Source organism: Lissotriton helveticus, chromosome 8 (genome assembly GCF_964261635.1).
Source record: "Lissotriton helveticus chromosome 8, aLisHel1.1, whole genome shotgun sequence".
Lineage (NCBI taxonomy): Eukaryota > Metazoa > Chordata > Amphibia > Caudata > Salamandridae > Lissotriton > Lissotriton helveticus.
In genome coordinates this window covers 1,218,930,425-1,218,955,146 of record NC_136069.1, presented here as the reverse complement: position 1 = coordinate 1,218,955,146, position 24,722 = coordinate 1,218,930,425, and the positions used below count along the sequence as shown (strand labels likewise).

The 24,722-nt window shown below is 47.8% G+C and overlaps 1 protein-coding gene across 14 annotated transcripts in view; it reads right to left on the bottom strand.

Annotated features, from left to right (window-relative positions):
- Positions 1 to 24,722, bottom strand: part of LOC144773261 (uncharacterized) — a 7,170,044-nt gene that overhangs the window by 6,558,689 nt on the left and 586,633 nt on the right. For all 14 annotated transcript variants that reach the window (XM_078658159.1, XM_078658161.1, XM_078658167.1 and 11 more), the window contains exon 8: positions 2,070 to 2,199. In XM_078658159.1, the coding sequence (XP_078514285.1) occupies positions 2,070 to 2,199 (130 nt within the window). The remainder of the gene's footprint in view (positions 1 to 2,069; positions 2,200 to 24,722) is intronic.

Below are 24,722 nucleotides of genomic sequence, written 5' to 3'. Positions count from 1 at the left end.
GCACACCAGCCCCTGAGCTGGGGAGAGACCGGACAAAGGAGAGGGGTGTAACCACCCCCCTCCTAGTCCCACCCATAGGGCAGGACTTAGTCGCGTGCCAGCCCCTTTTTTCAGGATAAAGGTAGGAGCAGGCCCCCTTCCAAATTAGATCATCTTTGAATCCTGAACCTACTTTCTACGAAAGGAACTCAAGACTTCTTCCTAAGATTTCTCCCTTGTGACTAAGGAGTAGTCACCCTGCAGCAGCAGGCACCAATCAAGCATCGCGGTTTTGCTGTAAGTCTCTCCTCCGGATCAAGACTGCCCAGCTCGACGAGAACCGGCTTCCCTGGCACCTCTGACCTCTACCTGCATCATCAGCCCAGCTGAGATTCGTGGGTGTGACGAGACCTCGAGGGACCGGCCATCTTCAAGACTGCACGACGCTTGCCCAGCACGACCACCGAGGGAGTGCTTTGGGGTTTGAGAAGCCCCAACCCTGAGCAGCTCCAGCACTGAAGTCCAGCCCTCCAGCATCCACGAGATCTGCGTGGGGCCCTTCTGCTCTTTGCTGCTCACCGCGTTGTCCAGGACACTTGCCCGTTGGCTAGTGGCCCTTCTGACGACGAACTACGACGACAATACCACTGGTCTGGTTGCTCCAGACTGGCCCTTGCTCCCCTTCAACAGAGGAGCACCCCGGACCCTCCTGGTCCACTCCAGACGCCATTTTGAGTCCACCGCGTGGGCTTGCATTTGCCAAGACTTGTTGCCCCAATCCTGGGTCCAGCGACGTCGACAGCAGATATCTTCGTGGGACAGCTCGCCCCTCCATCCTGGTCGCCGACAACGCCTCCTGGTCCGAGAGACTGCAGAGCCCAGCGTCGCCCACTCACCTGGTCGAGGTGACTTCGCCCGGTGCCATCCTGGTGCCCACCTAATCACTGGCTAGTGATTCAGAACTTGGTCCCCTCTGCTTACAGGTCTTCATCTTCATCGATCCAGGCTTGGATCACATCGAACATCTTCACTGGTCGCCTGCCAGCAACTTCTTCTTTCAGGCTCCATAGACTGCAACGAGGATTCCCGACGTCTTTTGAACCCTATGCAGCCGCAGCCCCTGGGCTAGGTAACCTAAGCATTTCGGTGCTCCAGCATAGCTTAACTATCTAAGTGTCCAGATCCTTTTTTCGTTTTAGCTCTACCTAGTCGGATTCGTCCGATAACACTAACTTTGCATTTACTAGCCTCCATAGACTTTGTTCCGCATCCCGCGTGAGAGTGCACACTCTGCACCCGATCTCCCTAGGCCTCCTGCTAGTAATCTAAAGGTTCAGTAGTCTAGTCCTAGCGATCCCAAAGCCTCTGAGAATAGTTACTTACCTGCTAGTAATTCGCATTCCACTTTTGTAGTATATGGTTTTTCGTGCCCCTCGGGCATTTGTGTAAATTGTGCGACTTTAAGTATTTTCTTAAGAGTTTTGTGTTATGCTTAGCTCCCTGACTCATAAAGAGTTCAGGGTAGTACTGTTATAAATAAATATACTTTTATTTTCATAACAACTTGTGTGGTGTCCTTTCACTTGGTGTTCAAAGGGTAAATGTGGTGGTAAAACAGCTGGCTTAACACGCCCTCTAGAGTTTAGCCTAAAGACTGCTCTTGTCCATGCTACTAGGATAGCTGGTCTATCAGGTTGACTTACAACCAATCATCCATAAGGGTCGTTTGGAATGATACATAGTGGTCACTAGAATAGTGAGCACTGCATATCAGGCCAACTTCTCACACTCCCACTTCGGCGACGGGAAATATTCAAGCATGTGAATCTATGAAAGACACCCTAATACTGGAGAAACTGTTTATCTTCTGCACGGATGCAGGGATGCCTATTCACACCAACATAATGGCCAAGAAGCTGTCAAGTATGGTATAAAGCCGCTGCTCACTTCCAAAAATCCCTGGGTGGAGGGTGCAGTTCCCTCCCCTCTGCCTTGGGCTCACCTCAACATGGTTTGATGAATTGTCAAGTTTAGCACGAAGGAAAGTATTCACAGTGTTTGGACAGTAAGGCTTGACTGAATACACATACCTTGTTTTTTATTTTCTTTCAATTGCTCATCAGGTCCTGCTGAATGCCTTCCCATTTCTTCACTTCTATAGAAAAGTGCATTAATTTTTTCCAAGTGATATGCCATTTTTTTTTCTAGCAGTATATGCTTCTGCAAGAAAACAAGAAAGGCATGCATTTGTAAAATTGGCTAATATATTAATATGTGAAAAAGAAAAGTTATTTACATTTAATGGTCATTCTCAGTCATTGGTATCCTCGCTGAATTCATAAACATTTAAGCACTCATTTAAAGTTCCCTGTAAACTCTGCATGGAGATATCGGGGACAGAATTAACAATTTCGTTGTGTATCTTCTTGTGAGGTAACTGGAATTATGAGTCAAAGTCCCCAGAATTGGAAATAATTTGCCGGACCAAATTCAATAGGTCATTTACCACACATTTTCACCAATTGGAGGGATTTCACCCCAGATACTTACCACTTGCTGTAATTAGGTGGTAAATATATTAGGGGGGCCCAGTCTGTGTCAGTGGGTGTTGGGTGGGGGGCAGGGAAGGACCTCTGAGAGCTGGAGATGCTTGGGAGTCCCTGGGGGAAGCCGTGCCTGCTCTCCCAGTGGTACAGAAGGGAGCAGATGGGGCTTGATGTCCCTCTGCTCGCAGCCCATATCCGTCTGTACCTGGGATTTACAAAGGGTTAAACTTGGTCTGGTATTTCCAGACCTGATAATTTTGTGTCAAGTTGTAGTTGCTCGGACTGGGATTCTGTCATTCCCTGGAGTTAGAGTTCTGGACAATTGATAATGAAGGCATAGATATCTGTGCCTTGATAATGAGATAAGTGAGGACCGCTTCACAAAGACGGGTGCATGAGTAGAAGAGATAGATTCTTTTAGCACTCTTGGCTTACACCAGACAATCAGGAGTACCAACACAAGAGTTAGGACCTGATTTAATTATTGGCAGAGATGGAACTCAGTCGCAATGGCAATGGAGTTCCCTCCCTGCCAGCATTATGGTCTTCCCACTCGATTTAGGATTGGGGGACCATAGGTTTGATGACAGGAGAGACTACGTCAAATCTGCTGTGGTCAAGCACCTTTGACAGCCCTACAGAGTAAGTCTCATTGGAAGTTTCACTGTATGTCTGGCTACTTAAAGTTTACCATACGGCTCTGTCGTGTTAAAGGAGCCGTCCGTCAAACTTACAATGCATTGACAGAAACCAATCTGATGGCGGTGGAGGAAAGTGTCACATTTTGCATGGTTACCCCCCACTTTTTGTCTGGTTTCTGATGCACTTTCGCTGAATGAGCACTGATGTCTGCTAATATGGTCCCAGTGCCTGTGTTCTTTCCCAAAACTGTACCTGTGTTGCCACTATTGGCACACCTCTGGCACACATATAGGTCACTTGTAAAAGGTTTCACTGTTTCACCTTGTTACCAGAGAGAGTCTCTAAGGGCTGCAGCATGTATTGTGCCACCCTCAGAGACCCCTCACCAAACACACGCACACTGCCGTTGCAGACAGTGTGTTTAAGTGCAGCTAAACCTGAAGAGTCAACATGGCACACATCCCTGTGCGCCAGGCCTACAAACTATTGCCTGTGGCATAGTTAATGCAAAAAGAACAATTGATGGACATAATGCAGAAGGATTAGTTACTTACCTGTAATCCTAGTTCTCTTCCAGGGATATACTCATCAAAGTCATAAGCACTGAATAGTCCCGCCCACGTGCGGGACCCCGGAGCAATAGCCAATAATATGCATATTTCTACATATATATAAATAAATACATATAAATACGCATAAAATAACCATATATATATATAGATAATATGCATATACATATACATATGCAGCCCAAAATACCCATACTAGGCTAAAAAACTGCCATAATAGCCTGTAAAATCTTTACATTTGCTAAATAAAGACATATAAAACACATTATATGATAATGTAAAGAAGAAAACACTGCCTAGGTTTTCTTTGAAACACAAAACCTTTATTTTCAAAGGTAAAACAGGCAGGATCATAGAGGCAGCTTTAGCCTAGATAGGCTGCATTGTAACAACAGAAAAATCGGGCGCCGTGCCTTTAAGACCTCTGTGAGCCTCCAGGCTCCCATCATGCACCACAGGTGACAGTTAGGTCAGTTCTTTTGGACGGAGTATAACAGTGTGATAACTGCATGGGTAACATGTAAAAGAGACAGTTCTGGTATTCGTCCGGGGAGGCGGGTGGGTGCGCTTATGACTTTGATGAGTATACCCCTGGAAGAGAACTAGGATTACAGGTAAGTAACTAATCCTTCTCTTCCAGGGGATACTCATCAATAGTCATAAGCACTGAATAGAGTAGCAAGCCCATCCCATACCCTGCGGACCAATACCAGACTCTCTAAAACGGTACACTCATATAGATATTACCCAAACAAATTCCTCAGGGATGCCTGACCAACTTGGGCATCCGCTTGAGCATCAGAATCAAGGCAGTAATGGCGAGAAAAGGTGTGAACCGAACGCCATGTAGCCGCCTTACAAATTTCATGAACAGGAACATTTCTAAGCATTGCTATAGTAGCAGCCTTTCCTCCAGTGGAGTGCGCTCTCGGTCTACCCGGGAGCTGTTTTCGTGCCAACTGATAACATAACAAAATGCATGACACAATCCATCTAGAAATGGACCTCTTGGATGCAGGCAAGCCCGTATTCAGAGGACCATAGTTCACAAACAGATGATCAGTCTTTTGAACACTCTTAGTTTTATCAAGGAAAAACTTCAAAACTCTTTTCAAATCCAAAGAGTGTATAGCTTTTTCAGCTGAAGAGCTCGGATTAGCAAAAAATGTAGGTAGTGTCACTGATTGGTTAATGTGAAAATCCGAGACTACCTTAGGAAGGAATCTGGGATGAGTCCGAAGCACCACTCTATTCGCATGGAAAACGAGATAGGGTTCTGTAGCACAAAAGGCCTGAATCTCGCTCACCCTGCGCGCAGAAGTGATCGCTACAAGGAAGGACACCTTCCACGAAAGATGTTGAAGGGAAGCCTTATGTATAGGTTCGAATGGAGGACCCATCAATTTAGACAAAACCACATTAAGCTCCCAAGGAGGTGACGGAGCCCTCACGGGAGAATACACTTTCCTGAGACCCTCCAGGAAATCCTTCACAACTGGCATTTGAAAGAAAGACCCCTGGGTAGGGGATTTTCGATATGCTGTTATTGCTGCCAGATGGACCTTAATAGAGGAATACTGTAAACCTGCTTTGGCCAAAGAAAGTAAGTATGGTAACAGTACCTGTTCCTGACCTTGAATCGGGTCATGTCCTTCAGCAGCACACCACATGAAAAAACGCTTCCACTTGAAAGCATACGTCTTTCTTGTAGAAGCTCTCCTTGCCTCTCTTAAAATGTGCATGCAGTCCTGCGAGAGGCCTAGATTTCCATACTGGACGAACTCAGGAACCATACTGCTAGCTTCAGGGACGGCAGATTGGGATGGAACACCCTGCCGTTCTCTCTCGTCAGCGGATCCTGACAACAAGGAAGCCTCCTGTGCGGCACTTTGGATAGATGCAGGAGATCCGGGTACCACCATTGGCTAGGCCAATCGGGAGCCACTAGAATCATGTCTGTCTTCGACTTGTACAGTTTCTTGTTCACCAAGGGAATGAGTGGAATCGGTGGAAATGCGTAGAGTAATTTCTCTGACCAGTCCATCCATAGAGCATTCCCCTTGGACCCTCGTTGTGGGTACCTGGACGCGAAGACGCGGCATTTTGCGTTGTCGGCGTCCGCGAAGAGATCGATTTCTGGTGACTCCCAGGCCTGGAAGACATCTCTTATCACTTCGTCTTTTAAGACCCAGTCGTGTGCTTCTGCGAAGTGTCTGCTTAGGTCGTCTGCTTGGACGCTGAGGACACCGGGCAGAAGGACAGCTGAAATTGTCATACCCCGAGCCAGAAGCCACTTCCAGATTGATTGCGCTTCCAGCGACAGAGGTCTGGATCTCGTTCCGCCCTGCTTGTTCAGATAGTACATCGTTGTTGTATTGTCCGTCTGAACAAGCAGAGAGGGTGACGTGAGTGCTGGAAAGAAAGACTTGAGAGCCAGATGGACCGCTCTGAGTTCCAACATGTTTATGTGATACAGTCTTTCTTTCTCTGACCACACTCCTTGAACTTGAAGGGACCCCAGATGGGCGCCCCATCCCTGCAGGGACGCATCTGTCACCAGCGATCGTCTGGGCATGTCCTCTTGAAAAGGCACTCCCACTATCAGATGACTCCGCTGCATCTACCATCGAATGGAAATCAGTTCTGACAGAGGTAGTGACAGCTTGTCTTCCCAACGGTTTGAAAACTAGGACCACTGATCCTCCAGCGACTGCTGTAGAGGTCTCATGTGCAGCCTGGCGTTCGGAACGAGGAAAATGCAAGACGCCATGGACCCTAGCAGAGACGAGATCTGTCTGGCCGTTGGTCGAGGATTCTTTAGTAAGGTTTGACACTTGAGGAGAATAGAGGATAGTCTCTCCTCCGAAGGATACGCTTTTGCGTCCTTTGAATCAAGAAGTGCGCCCAGATAGTGTATCCTCTGAGTGGGGTTGAGGATAGACTTTTTGAAGTTCACGTGCAGGCCCAGCCTCCGCAGCTGATGTATGCAGAAGGTGAGATGTTGTTGAAGCAGACTCGGGGACGCACTCTTTAGCAGCCAATCGTCTAGATAGGGATAGACGAAAATGTGTCTCTTCCTTAGGAAAGCCGCTACGACTACCATGCACTTTGAGAAGGTGCGAGGAGCTGACTTTAGCCCGAAGGGCAAGACTGCGTACTGGTAATGACTGGTTTGTATGCAAAACCTTAGAAATTTCCGATGCTTTGGGGCGATGGGGATGTGAAAATAAGCATCTTGAAGATCTATGGAGCACATCCAGTCCCTTTGATACAGAAGTGGAATTATTTGATGTAACGCCAGCATTCTGAACTTTTCTCGCCGAATGAACTGATTGAGGCGCCTGAGATCTAGTATGGGCCTGAACTCCTAGTTTGGACCTTTCTTTGGAACTAGAAAGTATCGGGAGTAAATGCCTTGTCGAAGCTGTGTCCTCGGGACCTCCTCGATGGATTTCTTTAAGATTAATGCAGACACCTCCTGCTTCAAAAGATGAAGTCAATGGAACACAGACTTTTGAGGAGGAATGGAAGGTGGGGGAGACTTAAATCTGATTGCATATCCATTTTGCACAATATTCAGCACCCATTTGTCGTTTGTGATGTTTTTCCACTCGTCCAGACAAAAACGAACACTTCCCCCCACCGGAGTGGGTAACGGGCTCAGGGGAAGCAAGCACTCACTGTTTTTGTTGTTGCTGCTTGTTTCCAGGTGAAGACTGTCTGGAAATGCACCCTCTTCCTCTACCAGGACGACGCTGGGAGAACTGAGATCTTCCCTGATTCTGCTGTGACGACCATTGAGGGGTTTGAACCCTCTGCTGGTTCTGTCTCCGATCATAAGGACGGTATTTCTTCTTAAAGCGGTCTTTTCTCTTTTCAAGACCAACAGCTCTCACAGTATCGAGCTCCGTCTTCATTCTTGACATCTCATCGTCAGCATGAGACCCAAAGAGCGATATACCATTGAACGGCAAATTCAGAATTTGGTGTTGAGCTTCAGGTTTAAGACCCGTAAGCCTTAGCCAAGCTGAGCGTCTTGCACAGAGTCCATGGGCATAGCCATGTGTAGAGAAGTCGGAAGCATCTGCAGCTGCGCTAATCACCTGGTTAGCTACTAGCCCACCTTCATGAAGGATTTCCAGAAAATCATGCTTGTCTTCTTTTGGAAGTTTTTCTGCAAAGCGAGACAAGGAATCTCAAAGAGAACGATCATAGCGACCCAGTAAAGCGGAGGCGCTGGCAACCTTCATGTAGGAAGCAGAAGTGGCACACATTTTCCTTCCTACTGAGTCCATAGCTTTGCTGTCTTTATCGGGAGGCACAGAGGATGATGCCGCTCCCGTCTGATTCTTACGAGCCGCAGAGACGATGACTGAATCAGGTTGTGGCTCAGACCTCAGAAATAGCGGATCATTTTCCGGAGCTTTATATTTCTTTGCGATCCTTGAAGGAACCGCTCCCAAGGATGCCGGGGTTAAGAATTTGTGCTCCGCAGGTTCCAACAGACCTGGAACCAGAGGAAGTAAAGGTCTTGATGATAACTTCTGATGTAAAGTCTCAAAAATGACCGTTGTCTTGGCAGTAGAGACAGGCATCTCGATATGAAGTTTCGCTGCACCACGACAGAGAACCTCATTAAAAGTAATTACATCATCAATGGGTGAAATCCTACTCGGAGGAGTTGATGACAGCGTTGGAGAGTAGTTCCTCTTTGAATTCGTAGATCTTGTCGAAGATCTAGTATCGCGTCTTCTAGAAGAGGGATGACGAGAAGACTTAGGAGATGGTGAAATTCGCCTCCTCTCCGATGGAGACTTTCTCGGCAGAGTACGCTCACGTCTTGGAGAGTGTACCACCCGTACCAGAGGTGACCTTGATCTTACAGACACCGGAGACCTGGAACGAGACCTTGGAAGGTTAATTTTCCTTATCTTCCAGTCTCTGAGTTCCCCCAGCCATCGTGGCGAGATATTAGCCCCTGTAGGTGAAGGCGCTCTTTAAGGCTCTGGAGAGATTTGTACAATCCGCAGCCCAGGGGAGGAAGAGGACCTCCCAGAAGACACAGAAACCTTAGACCGGTCTTTGGATACCGTTCTAGGCCTCTTTGCAGCAGGAGACGTCGACGACATTCTCTTCGACATCGATTTTTCCAACGGTGACTTCCTCGACGGCGAATTCCTCGACGGCGAATTCCTCGACGGCGAACTCCTCGGCGGCGATCTCCTCGGCGGCGACCTCCTCGGCGGCGACCTCCTCGGCGGCGACCTCTTCGACGACGAATGCCTCTTCGGCGCCGACATCGGGCGCTTCGACGACGATGATTTTCTCGGCGTCGTGTGCCTCGACGTCGCATGACTGGGGCTCTTCGACGTCGAAACCTCTACTGCCCGGTTCGACGTCGACGTCATGCCACCTCTTGACGGCGACCTTGACTGATGTTTCGAGCCTCTCGACGGCGACCGTCGACGTCGATGAGACGACGTCGAGTCCCGTCCTCTTGCAGTCATAGGCGAGCCAGACCGGGACCGCCTACGCTCATGTCGTTTCTCACCTTGCTTCGACGGCGATTTCTTCTTTGACGGCGAGGGATGCTTCGACGTCGACGTATGCCGCGACGGTGATTTCGATGCCGATTTTGAGCAAACAGGTACCTTGGAAGAAGATCTGTCCCTCGAAGTTGAAGGAGACCGATGTTTTCTCTTCTCCCCTTTGTCCTTGCGCTCTTTGTGCTGAGAAGAAGGCTTCCTGGAGTGAACATCTTCTCTTCCACTCACAGTTTCTCCTCTGTCATGAAGGGACTGAAGCCTGCTCTTCTCTCTCTCTCTCAAAGTTCTACCTGAAAGCTTGCTGCAGTGGTAGCAAAGTTCTGGCTTGTGAGAGGATGGTAGGCAAGCTACACAGACCGAATGAGGGCCCGTCTTAGCCATTTTTTTACCACAGGCCGGACACTTAGCAAATAAGGCCGGCATTGTGACTGGAAAAATAGCCAAAAAACAGCAAAAAATTGTTGGATTAGTCAGATAATGACTAAAGACGTCGAGTAAAGACGAAAAAATTAGAGAAAAACCAGAAGAAAGTAATAATATATCACCAACTGGCGAGCTCACTGCTCCAGGATCCTCACAGAAGGAGCCGGAAAAAAGAACTGACCTAACTGTCACCTATATATACGGTTATTTTATGCGTATTTATATGTATTTATATATATATATATATGTAGATATATGCATATTATTGGCTATTGCTCCGGGGTCCTGCACGTGGGCGGGACTATTCAGTGCTTATGACTATTGATGAGTATCCCCTGGAAGAGAACAATGTCATTCAGCCAACCCAGTACAGAGATATTGGCCTAAACCCAGCATTCTTTTGCTAACCATGCCATTCCAATTTGGACCCAGCCATATGCAAACCAGTGTTGACCCTGCACCCAATGGGAACAGTCCAGCCCAAACTGCCAGGCCAGGTCCTCCCTGGACTGGAAACAAGCCTCCTGGGACTGGTTTCGGGGGTCTCCAAAGTTAGGGCTGAAGATGCAGAGGTGCCTTTAGAAGTCAGGAGATCTTTACCGGAGCAGGTCGCTGTCAGGGGGACCCTTCATGATGAGCCTGCAGGCATCTTTATGGAGCCCAGAAGAGGTTGGTCACAGATGACTTCACAGTTAGGATTGCTGGGGAGACCTGGGAAACCATTGGTGCCCAGGTGTTCACCAAAATCCCAATTTACTTGCCCAGTCATTTGTCACCTTTGTCCAGTCTCCTGGTCCGAGCTTGCAGCCTCTTTGTACAACCAAATGTCCCTATTCACTTGCATTGGGCACCCTGCACATGGCCACCCCTGTGCCACTGGTTGTGTAAGCTTGGTGCTGCTTTGTGGTCCCCCCGTGCTTGCTTGAACTCCCGGGGCATGTGCTCTGAAACCGCTGGTGCTTACCTGCAAACCGTGCAACTTCAACCACCTCGAGTCTCTATAGACTAACATTGGGCCCTGGGCATCACCTTTGACCTTTGACCTCTGCACCCGGCCGCCCCTGTGTTGCAGATTTAGTGCCACTTGAACCTTATCCTTCGTTGGTTCAAACCCCCGAAGACTGGGGTTGTAAGTCATGTACTTACCTGCTAATGAGCATAACTCTTTTCCTTTCATAGGATTACATTGTATTTTCTTGCTTTTTGCACTGTCTATTTTCTGCATTGCTAAGTATTGCTACTGTTGATTGACACCACCAAGTATTTCTAATACTAAGTATTCATATTGCAATTTGCAATACATTCATATTGTACCTGAAAGTATTGCTATTTTTCAATTGGTACTGACCTGCAACTGAGTTCTTCTTGGTTCTGCAATAAAAGTAACAAAGTAATATTTTTATACAAACATTGGACTGGGAGGGCGCATTTTTAGCCCAGCAGTAAGATGGCCACCATTTGGTGAGACTTTGCGGGCAGGACAGAAAATCCACCTAGTATCTGGGATTTGCAGCTAGCATCAACGCATGTTACCGAGTGGGGGCACTCAGATGCCAATGGAGACCTGATTGGTGTCCTGGCGATAGCAGGGCGGGGATGCAACCCATTTGAGATCTGATAAGCAGCAGCTGATCCTGTGAGGGAAGGAACTGAAGGCCTGCTCTTGCTGTGACAGAGCCCTGGAGGGCGCCACTCCCCTCTTTGAGGAGTGGAGAGCGGTATCCGGCCTGCCATGTTGCGGCCCAGTCGTGACTTGCACTGCATCGTGGAGGGGCACCCGAGGTCGACATTGGAGGTTGACCGGGTGCCACACAGGAGAAGCCTGCCCGAACCGCCCAAGAACCACCGCAGCAGAAGGTAGGAGTGCTTCAGGGGGCTGCAGCTGGGCTGCAATCGCAGGTATTAGGCAGCCCAACTGACTTGCACTGACAGCACACCTGGCGCAGGGTGCAGCCACCTGTAGAGTGCCCCACTAGGGCCGACCGGTCAGGACCTCCAGCTCTTGCAGGGACCGGGCCCTGGGGGTGAAACAGCAGAGCACACTGGTCATCCTGGGGGAAGACTGATGGCCCACCGGGTCTGTTGAGACCTGCTCAGTAGGAGTTCGCTGGGTGACAAACAGCACCCGGAGACCCATGGGCTCCTGCTCACTACAGCAGCAGTGAAACCATCACACTGGCTGCCTGGCGGCGAAGTAGAGAAGCGAGCCAGGAATACTACTATAACCTGCTGACTACATTCTGACAACCGGGCGGCTGGGTGAGGCTCCGCTGGGTGACATTTGGAGACTGAGCCCCTCTAGAGGAGGTGAGTCACCCCTGCCCCCCTGTGGACTGTGCAGAGGCATCATGACCTATGCCCTGCATGCTTAACTAGGGGCCGAGGGAGGCACAGACCAGACTTGCAGGCAGCTCTCCTGGCTGGAGAGCCTGTGTGGCTACCTGGGAGGGTCACTCCAGGGTCAGAAACGTCAGAAAAGTCCAGAACACGGCCCGGCTGCGGACAAGAGCAAACCAGTAGAATGGGGAAAGCTGACACCAGGCAATCGAAACTGGTCTTTGAGCAATGCAAGCCCCCCCAGGGGTTCCACGGCCATGAAGGACAGTCAGCAAGACACAGAACAGGGTGGCCCCCAAACCGGACATTTGAGAAATGTTCAGGGACCTCAAACAATCCCTCACTGCCATTGAGGACAAAATTGAGTCTCTAGCAGACAGATTTGATTGCCTAAAAGAGAAAGTGATGGTCCATGAAGAACGTATTAAGCACGTTGAACAACATACCTCCACGCTGGAGGACGAGAGCAGGGCAACTCAGGAAAAACTCGTAGCCACGGACTTGCTGTTTGGGACTGCTAGCGCTGAGGGGAAGAACTACAGAGACCAGGAGCCCCTGCATTGCCCACACCTGTGCCTGCCTGCTCCGCCCCCACGCGCCATATAGCGGCTCGCGGTCCCCGCTATGCGGGATGCACGCGGGCGTGCGCCGGGCGAAGCCCGGGCCACGCTGGTGGGCCCGTCTGAGCCCGTCGTAGACCGACGGAGGCTGGGTTGGGCCACCCCTCTAATTTTGTCGCCAAAGTAAGACTACTTACCTATTGTATTTGGAGTGCAGCTCGTATTGTGAATACGTTGCACTGTTTCTATTAGCTGTTGATTACTTTGTGTGCATAAAGAAGTCTGGCAAGATAAAGTACTACAACATCTAGGAATAATGGCACCATGATCAGGGAAGGGGAGGAAGACAGCACTTGGTCCTATTGGGGGTCCGTAAGTGGGACCCTGGACCAATTTCGGTCGTCATTAGGTCCCATTATGACAGCTATCACTCCAGAACAGCCATTCACTCAGACAAGTAATGGCGAAATTCTGGCGGAAGTAAGCATTGAGTCTGTTTTCTGTGCTTCGTTGAATACCTCTAAAGAAAGTACTTCCCCCGTCGAAAATAGGTCAGCAGAAACGAGTACCCCCAAAGCCTTAGACAATTCGAAACCCAAAAAACAATTACCATGCCCAGATCCAACCGCTAAAAGGAAGCGTGGGGGAGGCTCACAGAAGGGAATATGCCCCAAAGTACCTAAAACATCAAAAAAAGGGGGGAATCAAGTAACATCTACTCAGCCCTTACAAATTGGTACAACCTGACCATTACCAACTCTAGCCCCAAATACTCACATTGCACAGCTGTCGACAATATCGCCTTTATTGGCTCAAATTCCTGAAGGCCTTTTGGAACAAGTAGAGCAGATAATGAAATCCCTAACGTTACCTTTGTTGGAAAGAATAAAGGTCTTAACGGAGCAATTAGGGAAGTTAGAACAGGTTGCCACAGCTAACTCACATATATTGGGAAAACTCGCTGTTAGCATGCAGAACCATGGCCCAGTACCGCAAATTAGAACAGGAGACACGATTGATAACACCATACCAGGAACAGCTCCCTTAACACTAAACATATTGAACAGGCCACAAAACGAGAATAGCCAAGAGGCTAAAAGGGCAAAGTCTATGGTAGGGGAGGGGACGAAAGAGAGTGGGGGGGAGGATAGAAAGGATTTTGTGGTACTGGAGCGGGATGGAAAAACTGCATACATAGAAAAGGGAATTACAAGTCCCGACAAACCAAAAATTATCCACCCACGCATCGGCCCCATATACGGTTATACTGGCAGGTGTGCCTGAGTTGCACACCGGTAAAATAGAAACCCATAGTGAGTTAAAAAAATAAGGTAATCTTCTGGCTGAACAAAAACAGACCACTCCCGGGAAACCTCCACGCAGAAATCTTATTGGTGCGAAGGTTGAGTTGGATAGGCCATAGAACAAAAGACTTAACAGGTGACTGTATTACAGTGAACTTCAGAGATAGACGGGTGGTAAGGTATGTTTGTGATTGGCAAGATCAAAGAGGTAATTGCGGTTTTCAAAGTCTTGACCTGAGTTACTTTTATCCATCCTCTTTTTTTGCCCCGTCTCATGCTCTGTCAAATGTCAATGGAATGCAGCCAAGAGGGTTTACTACTGCAAATAGAAACCAGTTCTGCATTCCTACGTTTAATCATTTTGAAATGCTTCAAGGTTTAGAGGGGGTGGACTGACTGGGGCCTAGCCATTCTTGGGCTAATTCCGTCCCTCCCACTGCGAACGTAAGATTGAGGCAGGGAAAGGCAACTGAAGGAACACATTGTAGATGGTGGATCGAGGTGTAGGACCTGGGAAAACTGACAGCGAATGTGTTGGTGTATTCACTGACAGTGGTAAAGATGCGAATACAATGACAGTAGTGGAATCAGAAGCCCCCGGACCTATTGTCATAGCGGATGTTCCGACCAAAATGGGCACATGGTCTATAATGTTTTGGAACATCACAGGTCTAAAAGCAAAAACGTCTAATTGTAATTGGGTAAATTTGGTGAATGAGTACGATATAGTCAGTCTACAAGAGACATGGACTATAGAGGCTCTACATTTGTGTGGCTATAAAACCTTCCACTCGCCGGCAATTAGCTCATTATGTGGCAGAGCCAAAGGGGGACTCTGTACCTATGTGTCGAACCTGTTTAAATGCCATAAGACCGAGATAGCTTTTAACAACAGGTATTACCACATAATTAGGATACACATCGACAAAGCCTCTTATATGATTATTGTCCATTTTTATAATAACGTACTGGTGGAGGCTGTGGAAGAAGTGCTAAAAACCTTGGGCAAGGACATTAAATGTTTACTGGGTGGGAGAGCAAAGGCAGTTTGTGTCAGCTGGGGTGGGGATTTTAACTGTTCCTAGTGTAAACGTGGGGAGAAGGGCACATGTGGCTTAATGCTGGATAACGAGACCAGCTTAAGTCTTGTGAACACACTATCTGCGGGGACTACCTAAATGAGATAATTTTTCCATGTGAAATGGGTTTTGCGAACACACTCTGTCCCAGTGATGTTCCATTCTGACCCACGTTCAATGGCAGAGGTACATATTCAACAATAGATTTTGTACTGATTTCGGCCAGATATGGGGGAGAGGTTCATGCGTTTAAAACCTTAGACAACCCTCTAAGTGACCACTTTCCCTTAAGGGTCGAGATCTTACACTTGGGTAATGATCGGTCCAAGAAATGTGCCCCAAGCCAACTCGTAGGAAATATTGCCCTGAGTAGGCAGAATGGTTATTCCTTAAAGTGGAGCAAAGTGGTCCCTGAGGATTTCTTGTTTAATTTAATAAAGACATGTAATTTTAGCGTTAAAGCTTGTCTTGATGAAAACGCAAGTGATCTTGTAGTTCTTGTAGTTATTAAACATTTTACAATTATTGCCACACACATTAAAAATTGTCTTTGGGTGGAGACGAAAAATCCTAAGGAGAATTTCTCGAGCTGGTTTGATACCGCTTGCACAAAGGCCTATACTAAACTTAAAAATGCCTTAAACGCCTCTGCCAGAGATATTAACTTAATTAAGGAATTAAGGAAAAACTATAAGGAAACCTTGAAGAAGAGAAAGGATACCCTTAAAAAGGAAGCATGGGATACATTGGGTGAGTAAAGATGCGGCGGCTTTCTGGAAAGAAGTAAATGCCCCTTTTTTTACGGATAAAACCAAGGCCAGGGTTGAAATAGCCATCTCCGAGATTGAGTGGGTTAAGCACTATGAAGAACTGTATTGTGCCGAGAGAGACCCGGATCAATTCCTCACGCAGAACATTGCGAGGAAGGAATCCACACATATTAGGACCAAACTGGATTTGGGTATTGCTCTAAATGAAGTAAACGTGAGCATAAAAGAAAGTGCAGGAGGAAAAGCCCCAGGCCCCGATGGGGTCCCGGTTGATCTATACAAAAATAATATGGGACTGTGGGGCCCGTTGCTTACCCAACTTTTCAATGCATCTTGCTCTAATGGCTTGTTACCCTCATGGTGCGAGTCAATAATCGTGCCAATATTTAAAAAGGGTGATAGATCAAGTTGTCAATGCTATCGCCCTATATCACTGTTGGACTCCACCATTAAGATTTTTGGCCGAGTGATTTTAAATAGATTACAAACATGGGCTGATGAACACTCAATAATCAGCGATCTTCCACACGGCTTTAGAAAAGGCCTTGGAACCATTGAACAATGCCTTAATTTGCATATTCTTTTAGAAAAATATGCTAAAGTCAAGGGCGGCCGCATGTTTTTAACTTTTGTTGACTTAACGTCAGCTTTTGGCTGCGTCACCCACACTAAACTATGGTCGATCTTGCAGAAACTAGGGGTAGAGAAAAACATAATTAGTTTTCTCAGGGAACTTTATTCGGGGGCCTCTGCAAGAGTCAGGTACAGGAAAAATGGAGAGTGCACTGATTATTTTATCATCGTGAGAGGAGTGTGTCAAGGCTGTGTCCTCGCTCCTTTTCTTTTTACAATATATATTAATGACATAGAAAGAATATTGTTACAGGAGTGTAGGGATATGCCACTGGTTGGTAAAAGGTATGTTCCAGCGCTTTTATACGCTGATGACGCGGTTCTGATGGCCAGGACACCACTGGCCATGCAAAAGATGGTTAACGCTTTCTCAGAATTTATGACTAACCTGGACCTGAGAATCAACTGTACTAAAACTTTTAGTATGACTTATGGCCGTAGGCAATATAAGAAGGAAAACATAATATACATTGACTCAAGACCACTTGAGCACACCCCAACTTTCCCATACAGGCTAGGAGATTGTTGTTTTGCAAATCTATAATGGCTTTAAAAACTTTAGAAAAAGGATGGTCAAAAAAACCATTGGGGAGCTTCTAACTGTGTAAAGAGCGACCTGTGTGGCAGTAGCCACATATGGCGCAGGAGTATGGGGATATGTAAACACAAAACCATTGCAGGTGGTCGAAAACACCTTTATGAAATTTCTTTTAGCCGCCCCAGACAGTGTCTCTACATATGTTTGCCACGCCGAACTAGGGGAGCCATACATAGAAGACATTATTAAGGTTGCTCCGGTTCTTCTGTGGCATAGGGTATGGACCACCGAGGAGTGTGCCTTTAATCGTTCTATTTTAAGGGACGTGATGAGGCTAGAGAAGGGTGGTAAGGTGGGATGGCTAACCTATGTAATGAAGTTTCTTTCGAATATAGGCCACCGGGAATACTATGACGATCCTGTAAGTATGAGCAATGTTCCCAGAAAATTCCCGAAAGGAATATGCTAGGGGTATCTGGGCGACCTCAGAACTAACATAGAAATGTAAAAAAAAACTGTGGTCGCTCATCAATTAAGTATGACCTCAGATCATATGCAACCATATATCAGATTAAGAACGAGTGACTTTGAAAGGTTCCTATTAACGCATTTTAGGTTAAATTTGTTATTTAGATCCCTTAGCTTCCCGATTATGAATACTTGGTCTAAACGACACAGTGCTAATGCTAGCGAGAAACCAGCAAAGTGTTATGTATCAGGGGACCCCAGGGTCCTTACACCCAGATTTCACTCTAGCAGTGTAGGCGGCCAGAAGAGAATTCCTAGTGGTTAAACGCACCCTAAAGCAACTTGATGGCAAATATTCCCTTCTATACCCGGAGAAGCGGTGCATGTTCCATGTCGGAAACAACTCGTATTTTACAGATCCGAAGAGTTCAGCCAGGTTCAAGAGGAATCTCTGCATGGCCAAGTAGACGCTACTATTAGGAAAAGACCCGGAAGAGGGAGGCCACTCCAGCGACAATGATTAACCACAAACAATGCTGCCGATCCCAGAGTTGAAGCAGACGACAGCCTCTCCATGGCAGCTAGAGATGCCCTGCTGGACAGTGACCCCCCCCCCACTCTTATTCTTCCATTTGAAATATGTTGATGATTATTAATGCTTCTCGAATTGCACAGAGGTGGCCTGCTTCTCTCTGCAGTCTCTGTCCAGTGACCCAGCTACTATCAGCTGGGATGCCCCAGGCACCTAGTCTGCCCCCTCCAGCCCCCCAAGGATGATTCCTACTCTGTATGTAGTTCAAAAACGGAGTTGTGACTGCAGGGTATTTGGGGATCATTTTCAGCATGTTAGGGGGGCTAGAGTGGGTGGCAGGCCTCATGAGGGGTGATTTTTGCTGTTGAATTTTAAATGTGTTGTTCCTTCTTTCCTTCCTCTTCCTCTTCCCTGACCTGCCTCAGGCCCATTCACTACATTGTGGGGGCACATCAGGCAGCGGGGAAGTACTTGCTGCCGAATGATCAGTTGCAAGGTAGAAAGACATGACTAGATTGACGTGTATTACATGGAATGTCCTTGGCCTGAATGACAAGCGCAAGGCGAGGATGGTCGTTGCACATCTAGATCACCATGGGGCAGACATTTGCTTTTTGCAAGAGCTTCACCTCACAGAGCATGTGTGAGAGCACTTGTGAGCAGGATGGATGGGTGAAAGGGACGTAGCATGCTACTCCAACTATGCACATGGGTGGCCATACTACTTAGGAAGGTATCACACTGGTGCACGTGCAAGGTCATATGCAACAAACAAGGAAGATATGTGATGCTAGCGGGCTCATTGAGAGGACACCCTTTCAGGCTGATCTCAATATATGGTCCCAATATTGATGACCCAGACTTTTGTGTAGAGATTTGGTGATTTGCGGACTCTCTCAATACGGGGGCGATACTGTGGGGCGGAGACAACAATGTAGGGCTCAACTCTAGAAAAGACAGATTCGGCAACTCCAGTCGTCCCCACCCTAGGGCCGCGGCTCAATTGCAGGCCATAATAGCTGATGGAGATCTGGTACACATCTCCCAAACGGTGCACAGAGCACGTGTGTGTCTTCTGTCGGGCTCTCCTGGTCGATAATTGACTACTGGCTGGCTTTCCGCGACGTGATGGCCCCAGATCCCTTCCAATAACTCTCCAGTGATGCTCTCATTGGACATACCGGAGTACCCGACCTGAGCATTCAGCTGGAGACTTCTATTGGGAGCATTGCGTGATCAGGTGTATCCAGGAAACCATTAGACAGGCAATAGCTGAGTACTTCATACTCAATGAGGGCACAGTGGAGCCCCCCCCTCGACCCTATGGGAAGTGTTCAAAACCGTCATACGGGGAGAATACATCGTCAAGCAGGCCCAGGTTCTTCGCTCGCTCAGGGAAGACCTTAAACGACTTGAAAAAGAAGTACAGGCCTCAGAACAAGATTTTTATATCACAAAAAATTGGAACTTGCTGCATCAAATTAGAGAAAAGTTAGGTGACTTCGAGGAGGCTGCCACCTCAGTAAGGAAACTGGAGCTCAACAATACGGAGAGGGAGATTGTGCAGGAAAGATACTGGTGGGCCTCCTTAGGAAGCCCTGGGCCAGTAACTACATCTCAGAGCTACGCACATCTGACAACGAATTTGCAGTGGGTCAGACAGCTGTTCAATCCAAAATGGTCTGCTTCTATTTTTCCCTATACAGCACTCAACAAGGGATCTAGCAGAGTTCTTTGACTCTATGCAACTGTTGTGGCCGGAGAAATGACACAGATCCTATCGGCATGAGCCATTTACGGAGGAGGAGGTGGTCAGAACCATTAAGGCCTTTCCAGGAGACAAGACCTGGGCCTTGATGGCTTATCGACTGCATTCTAGGAATAAGCCACATTACTTGCCCCACACCTCATCAATCTGTATGAAGAATCCCTAGAACGTGGAGAGCTCCCACCTCGCTTCTAAAGGGCACTCATTATCGCGATTCTGAAACTGTATAAAAACCCCTTGAGGTGAGACTCATTCCGGCCGCAGTCCATGATCAAAGTGGACAATAAGATATTTGTAAAGCTTATAGCAGCGTGGCTTCTCCCATTACTACCCCTGGTGTTGCGACCAGACAAGTGCTGCTTGTTCCAGGTAGAGCCATCACACATAACCTACGCACACTCTTTGCCAGAAGGCAGGAGGTGGCTTGATGCTGCAAGCAGCGGCAATTTTTCAAGATGCTACTAAAGCATTTGCTTCAGTAGCCATACTTATTTGCACTTCTTGCTCGCATTGGGCTTAGCACTAAATGTATTGAACTCATGATCTCTTGTACTGGCACCCTTCAGAACGGATCAGGGTTAACGGCGTGATTTCTCCTCCATTTCCAGTCTCCCGTGGCACGGTACCCTTTGAGCAGGGTGACCTAGGTGTGTCTGCCTTCAACTTATATTATTTCTGTGCCCAAGCGCAGTTTGGGTTCCACTGGGTGTACACCACACAGTTCATGGTGCACACCACGCCTGAACACGACCAAGTAGCAACGCTCACACTACAAATGACTATATATATATATATATATAGAGAGCAGCCTCAACCGCGCTCCAGAGTGGATACGGTAGGATGTACAGTGTGGGCGTGGCATGAACTGCATTGCAGGGCAAAGTTGGAGGAGATTTATACCCCCTCTGACCCTCTGCCCCTACACTCTGCATTGCCTTTTCTGATGGAAGCAAGCACCTGCGCTCGACTGAGGAATCTCCAGCTTAAAAAAATGGGAGACGTATTCACGGAGTGGAACTTCATAGAGCTCCAACAGGTGCGGGAAGGAGGGGACCTGACTATACTAGTACAGATGACTTATCAGCTGCAAGCCGCACTGCACGCTTAACTCACCTCCTTCCCAGCTGCGCCACCCACGTTCCACACACTGGAGCGATTTTTAAAAAACCCTCCACACGCAAGTTGATCATGCGATTATACTCTGACATGCAGAGCACTGCGCCCCTATGCAACACGCTTGGCTGCATTCAACATAGATAGGCTATGTTTAGTATGGCTCAGGACCATTATAGCCTATGGCATTATTTAAATACTGCTTGATTATGTTACTGTGGGACTCCCATCACGACAATGGGAAATGATTCAGGCATGTGAATCTATGAAAGATACTCCAATACTGGATAACCTTTGCTGTGGGCTTGGGGTATCATACAAGTATTGTGGGTTACAAAATCATAGTGAGGACATTTTAAAGAAGCATTATCAGGATTCCCGGGGAAGTGTTGGGTTCCTGGCATAGTAGAGGAAGTGTACACCATCCTACCTGGGGGCCCCGGACCAGCATTCCTGTCCCCAGGTCAGTTTCGGGCATAGATGGACGCAGATGGCCTTGCCTTGGAAACATTTTGATAGAAAAAATGTTTGAGAAGGTATGAGTTCAGCAGGGCAAGGCAGCAGGAGTGTCCATGGAGCAACGCAGCAGTGAAGATTTATACCTTCGGACTTCGTTCCCAAAATAAAATTAAAGCTCTTAAGCGGGACGAGGCAAAGAGCACTAGCTGAAGAAAGTTCTACCAGGTTGTATGACCCTTTGACGACGGACAGATGAAAAGGATTTGCTGTAGCAGAGAAGAACGTAGCAGAAGAAGCCACAAAGTCAATCGAACCGATGATGCACCTCTGGCAGATAGGTGAGAAACTTTATTGCAGTCTTCTCCTGCTTCTCAGAGCACTTTTTGGCCAAATTTTGTCTAAGGCCTCAGTTTTGGAAAAGAGCATATAGGGACTTTTTGCACCACAACTGGGTTCAGGTGTGGCTTCCAGATGGTGGGAGCCTGTTATGTCCTGTGGCTCTGAACAGGGGGCCAGCAAACACTTGGAGCTACGTCTTGTAGTCCTGTGTGTAGTTGTAGATGCAGTGCTCAACAGCAGGGATGGCCTCTCATGGTTCAATGCAGGCTCCAGGCAGCAAAGCAGTCCTTCCAGGTACAGCAGCAGTCTGGCAGAGTGAACAGCACGTCACAGCAGCAGACAGCCCTCTGAGAGTCCTTCCACAGGTCCAGTAGTGAACTTAAAAGTAGGTTTGAAGGACCAGTTTGTATTCTCTGATGCCCTGCTGCTCGAAGGTGGAAGACATTTCTGCAAAGCTTCTTTGCAGTTCTTGGAATTTCCTGACTCCCTGGCCCTGGCTGGCTGCAGTGACACTACAGGGTTGTTAGGCCTATAGTGAGGAGACAGGATACAATCTATTCAGGTGCAAGTGGGGCTGTGCTCAGCTCAGCACCCCCATCGTGCGAGTTGATAGCCCATTGAGGCACACATAATCCCACTATTGTGTGACTGTCTGGGAGGTACTCACAAAGTCTGTCAGCTACACCCTGTCATGTGACCCAAGACAGGTTGAAGGCACAAAGGGCCAAGGACATGAAAATGCCATCTTTTAGAAAGTGGCATTTTCAAAATTGTAATGAAAAATCTGCCTTTTCCATTAAAGAGGGGTTATTATTACAATTCCGTAGTTACCAAGCATAATATATCCACCTCCTCTCAATTAGAAATTACAGCTTCTTAGATGTAATAAGGAATCCCCAATGTTATCTTGTGGGAGGGGTAGGCCTAATGAACAAGTTACTTACCTTCGGTAACGCTTTTTCTGGTAGATACAATATCTGCCTGTGGATTCCTCACCTTCTGAATATCCCCTTGCGTCAGCAACATTCGGAAATTCTTTTCGTAGCCTCGCGCCGACGTGGACTTGGACGTCATAGAGACACGGCATCGCACGCGACTCAGCTGACGTCACCGACGCCTATAATAGGCCCACGCCGGCGTGATGACATCAGTTCCGCCCTTTTTTCCGTGCCATCGAGTCACATGGACGGACCAATGACAGTAGATATATACAAAGTATACACAGTACACAATAGTCAAGGCAAAACACACAGTGTAAAGCAAATGCAGGAAAGCAAATCAAACATTTCCTTGACAACAAAATAAAAATACATTACATTACAGTAACTCTGGCATAGAAGAGTGGACAACGGGGAGGCGGGTGGGTCAGTGAGGAATCCACAGGCAGATATTGTATCTACCAGAAAAAGCGTTACCGAAGGTAAGTAACTTGTTCTTCTGATAGATACATCTGTCGTGTGGATTCCTCACCTTGTGAATAGAGTCCCACAGCAGTCCCCACTCCCGGAGGAGGGTGTCCACTCTTCTAGACCAGGAAATCCTGAAGGACAGATCGTGCAAAATGACCGTCCCTCCTCACTTCAGAATCCAAGCAGTAATGCTTCGCGAATGTGTGGAGGGAAGACCAAGTTGCCGCTCTACAAATATCCTCTACAGGTACACCTCTAGCCAATGCTGAGGTCGAAGACTTAGCTCTAGTAGAATGAGCCCTTATACCCTCTGGTGGTTCCTTACCGGCCAAAGAGTAGCAGATCTTAATACACAATACGATCCATCTTGACAAGGTTCTCTTGTGGACAGCTCTTCCTCTCTTGCAGCCAGCAAAACCAACGAAGAGCTGATCGTCCAAACGACAGTCTTTAGTTCTGTCCAAATAAAAAGACACCGCCCTCTTAGGGTCCAGACGGTGTAACCTCTCCTCCTCCTTGGAAGGATGTGGGGGAGGATAAAAGGTAGGGAGGGTAATGGATTGACCAAGGTGGAAAGGAGTAACCACCTTAGGAAGAAAAGCAGCCCTGGTCCTAAGAACCATTCGATCAGCATGAATGGTCAAGAAAGGGGGCTTGGAACTAAGAGCCTGAAGCTCACTTACCCTCCTTGCAGAGGTATTGCAACGAGGAAGACTGTCTTAAGAGTCAAAAGCCTCAAAGGACATTTATGAAGAGGCTCAAAGGGAGCACCCATCAAAAAGGTCAAGACAAGATTTAAGTCCCACTGAGGCACAATAAAAGGAGTAGGAGGGAACTTATTTGTGAGGCCCTTTAAGAACCTTAAAACCACAGGAGACTTGAAAAGAGAAGGCTGGTCAGGCAAACAGAGAAATGCCGACAAAGCAGAAAGATAACCCTTAACCGTGGCAACAGCAAGCCCTTGCTGAGCCAGAGAAAGGGCAAACTGGAGAACATCAGACAAATGGGCTCTCAAAGGGTCTAAAGACTTTTCCCCACACCACGTGACAAATTTCGACCATCTATAAGAATAGACAGACTTAGTGGAGTCACGCCTGGCAGACAAGATGACATCCACAACGTCAGGTGGGAGGGAAAAGGAATTCAGGTTGCCCCGTTCAATCTCCATGCATGAAGGTGTAATGTCTGGAGGTGGGGGTGTAGAACCTGCCCCTCCATCTGAGAGAGGAGGTCTACCCTGTGAGGGAGACGGAGCGGCGGGTGAGAGGAGAGGTGGAGAAGGTCTGTATACCACACCCTTCTTGGCCAGTCCGGGGCGACCAATATGACTTGGGCTCGGTCTTGGCGAATCTTCCTCAGAACCCGAGGAATCAAAGGTATGGGGGGAAACGCGTAAAGGATTTGATTTCCCCAACTCAACTGAAACGCGTCCCCCAAGGCTCCTTGCAACGGATACTGGAGACTGCAAAATGACAGACAGTGAGCATTCTCGCGAGTGGCGAACAGGTCCACCCGAGGAGTCCCCCACATCTGAAAGATGTCGTGAACCACCTCCGGGTGAAGCCTCCACTCGTGGTCGGCAGAGAACTGCCGACTGAGATTGTCTGTACGAACGTTCAGAACTCCGGCCAGATGATTTGCCATCAGACAAATCCGATGGTCCTGAACCCAGGACCAGAGGCGCAGAGCCTCCCTGCAGAGACACTGC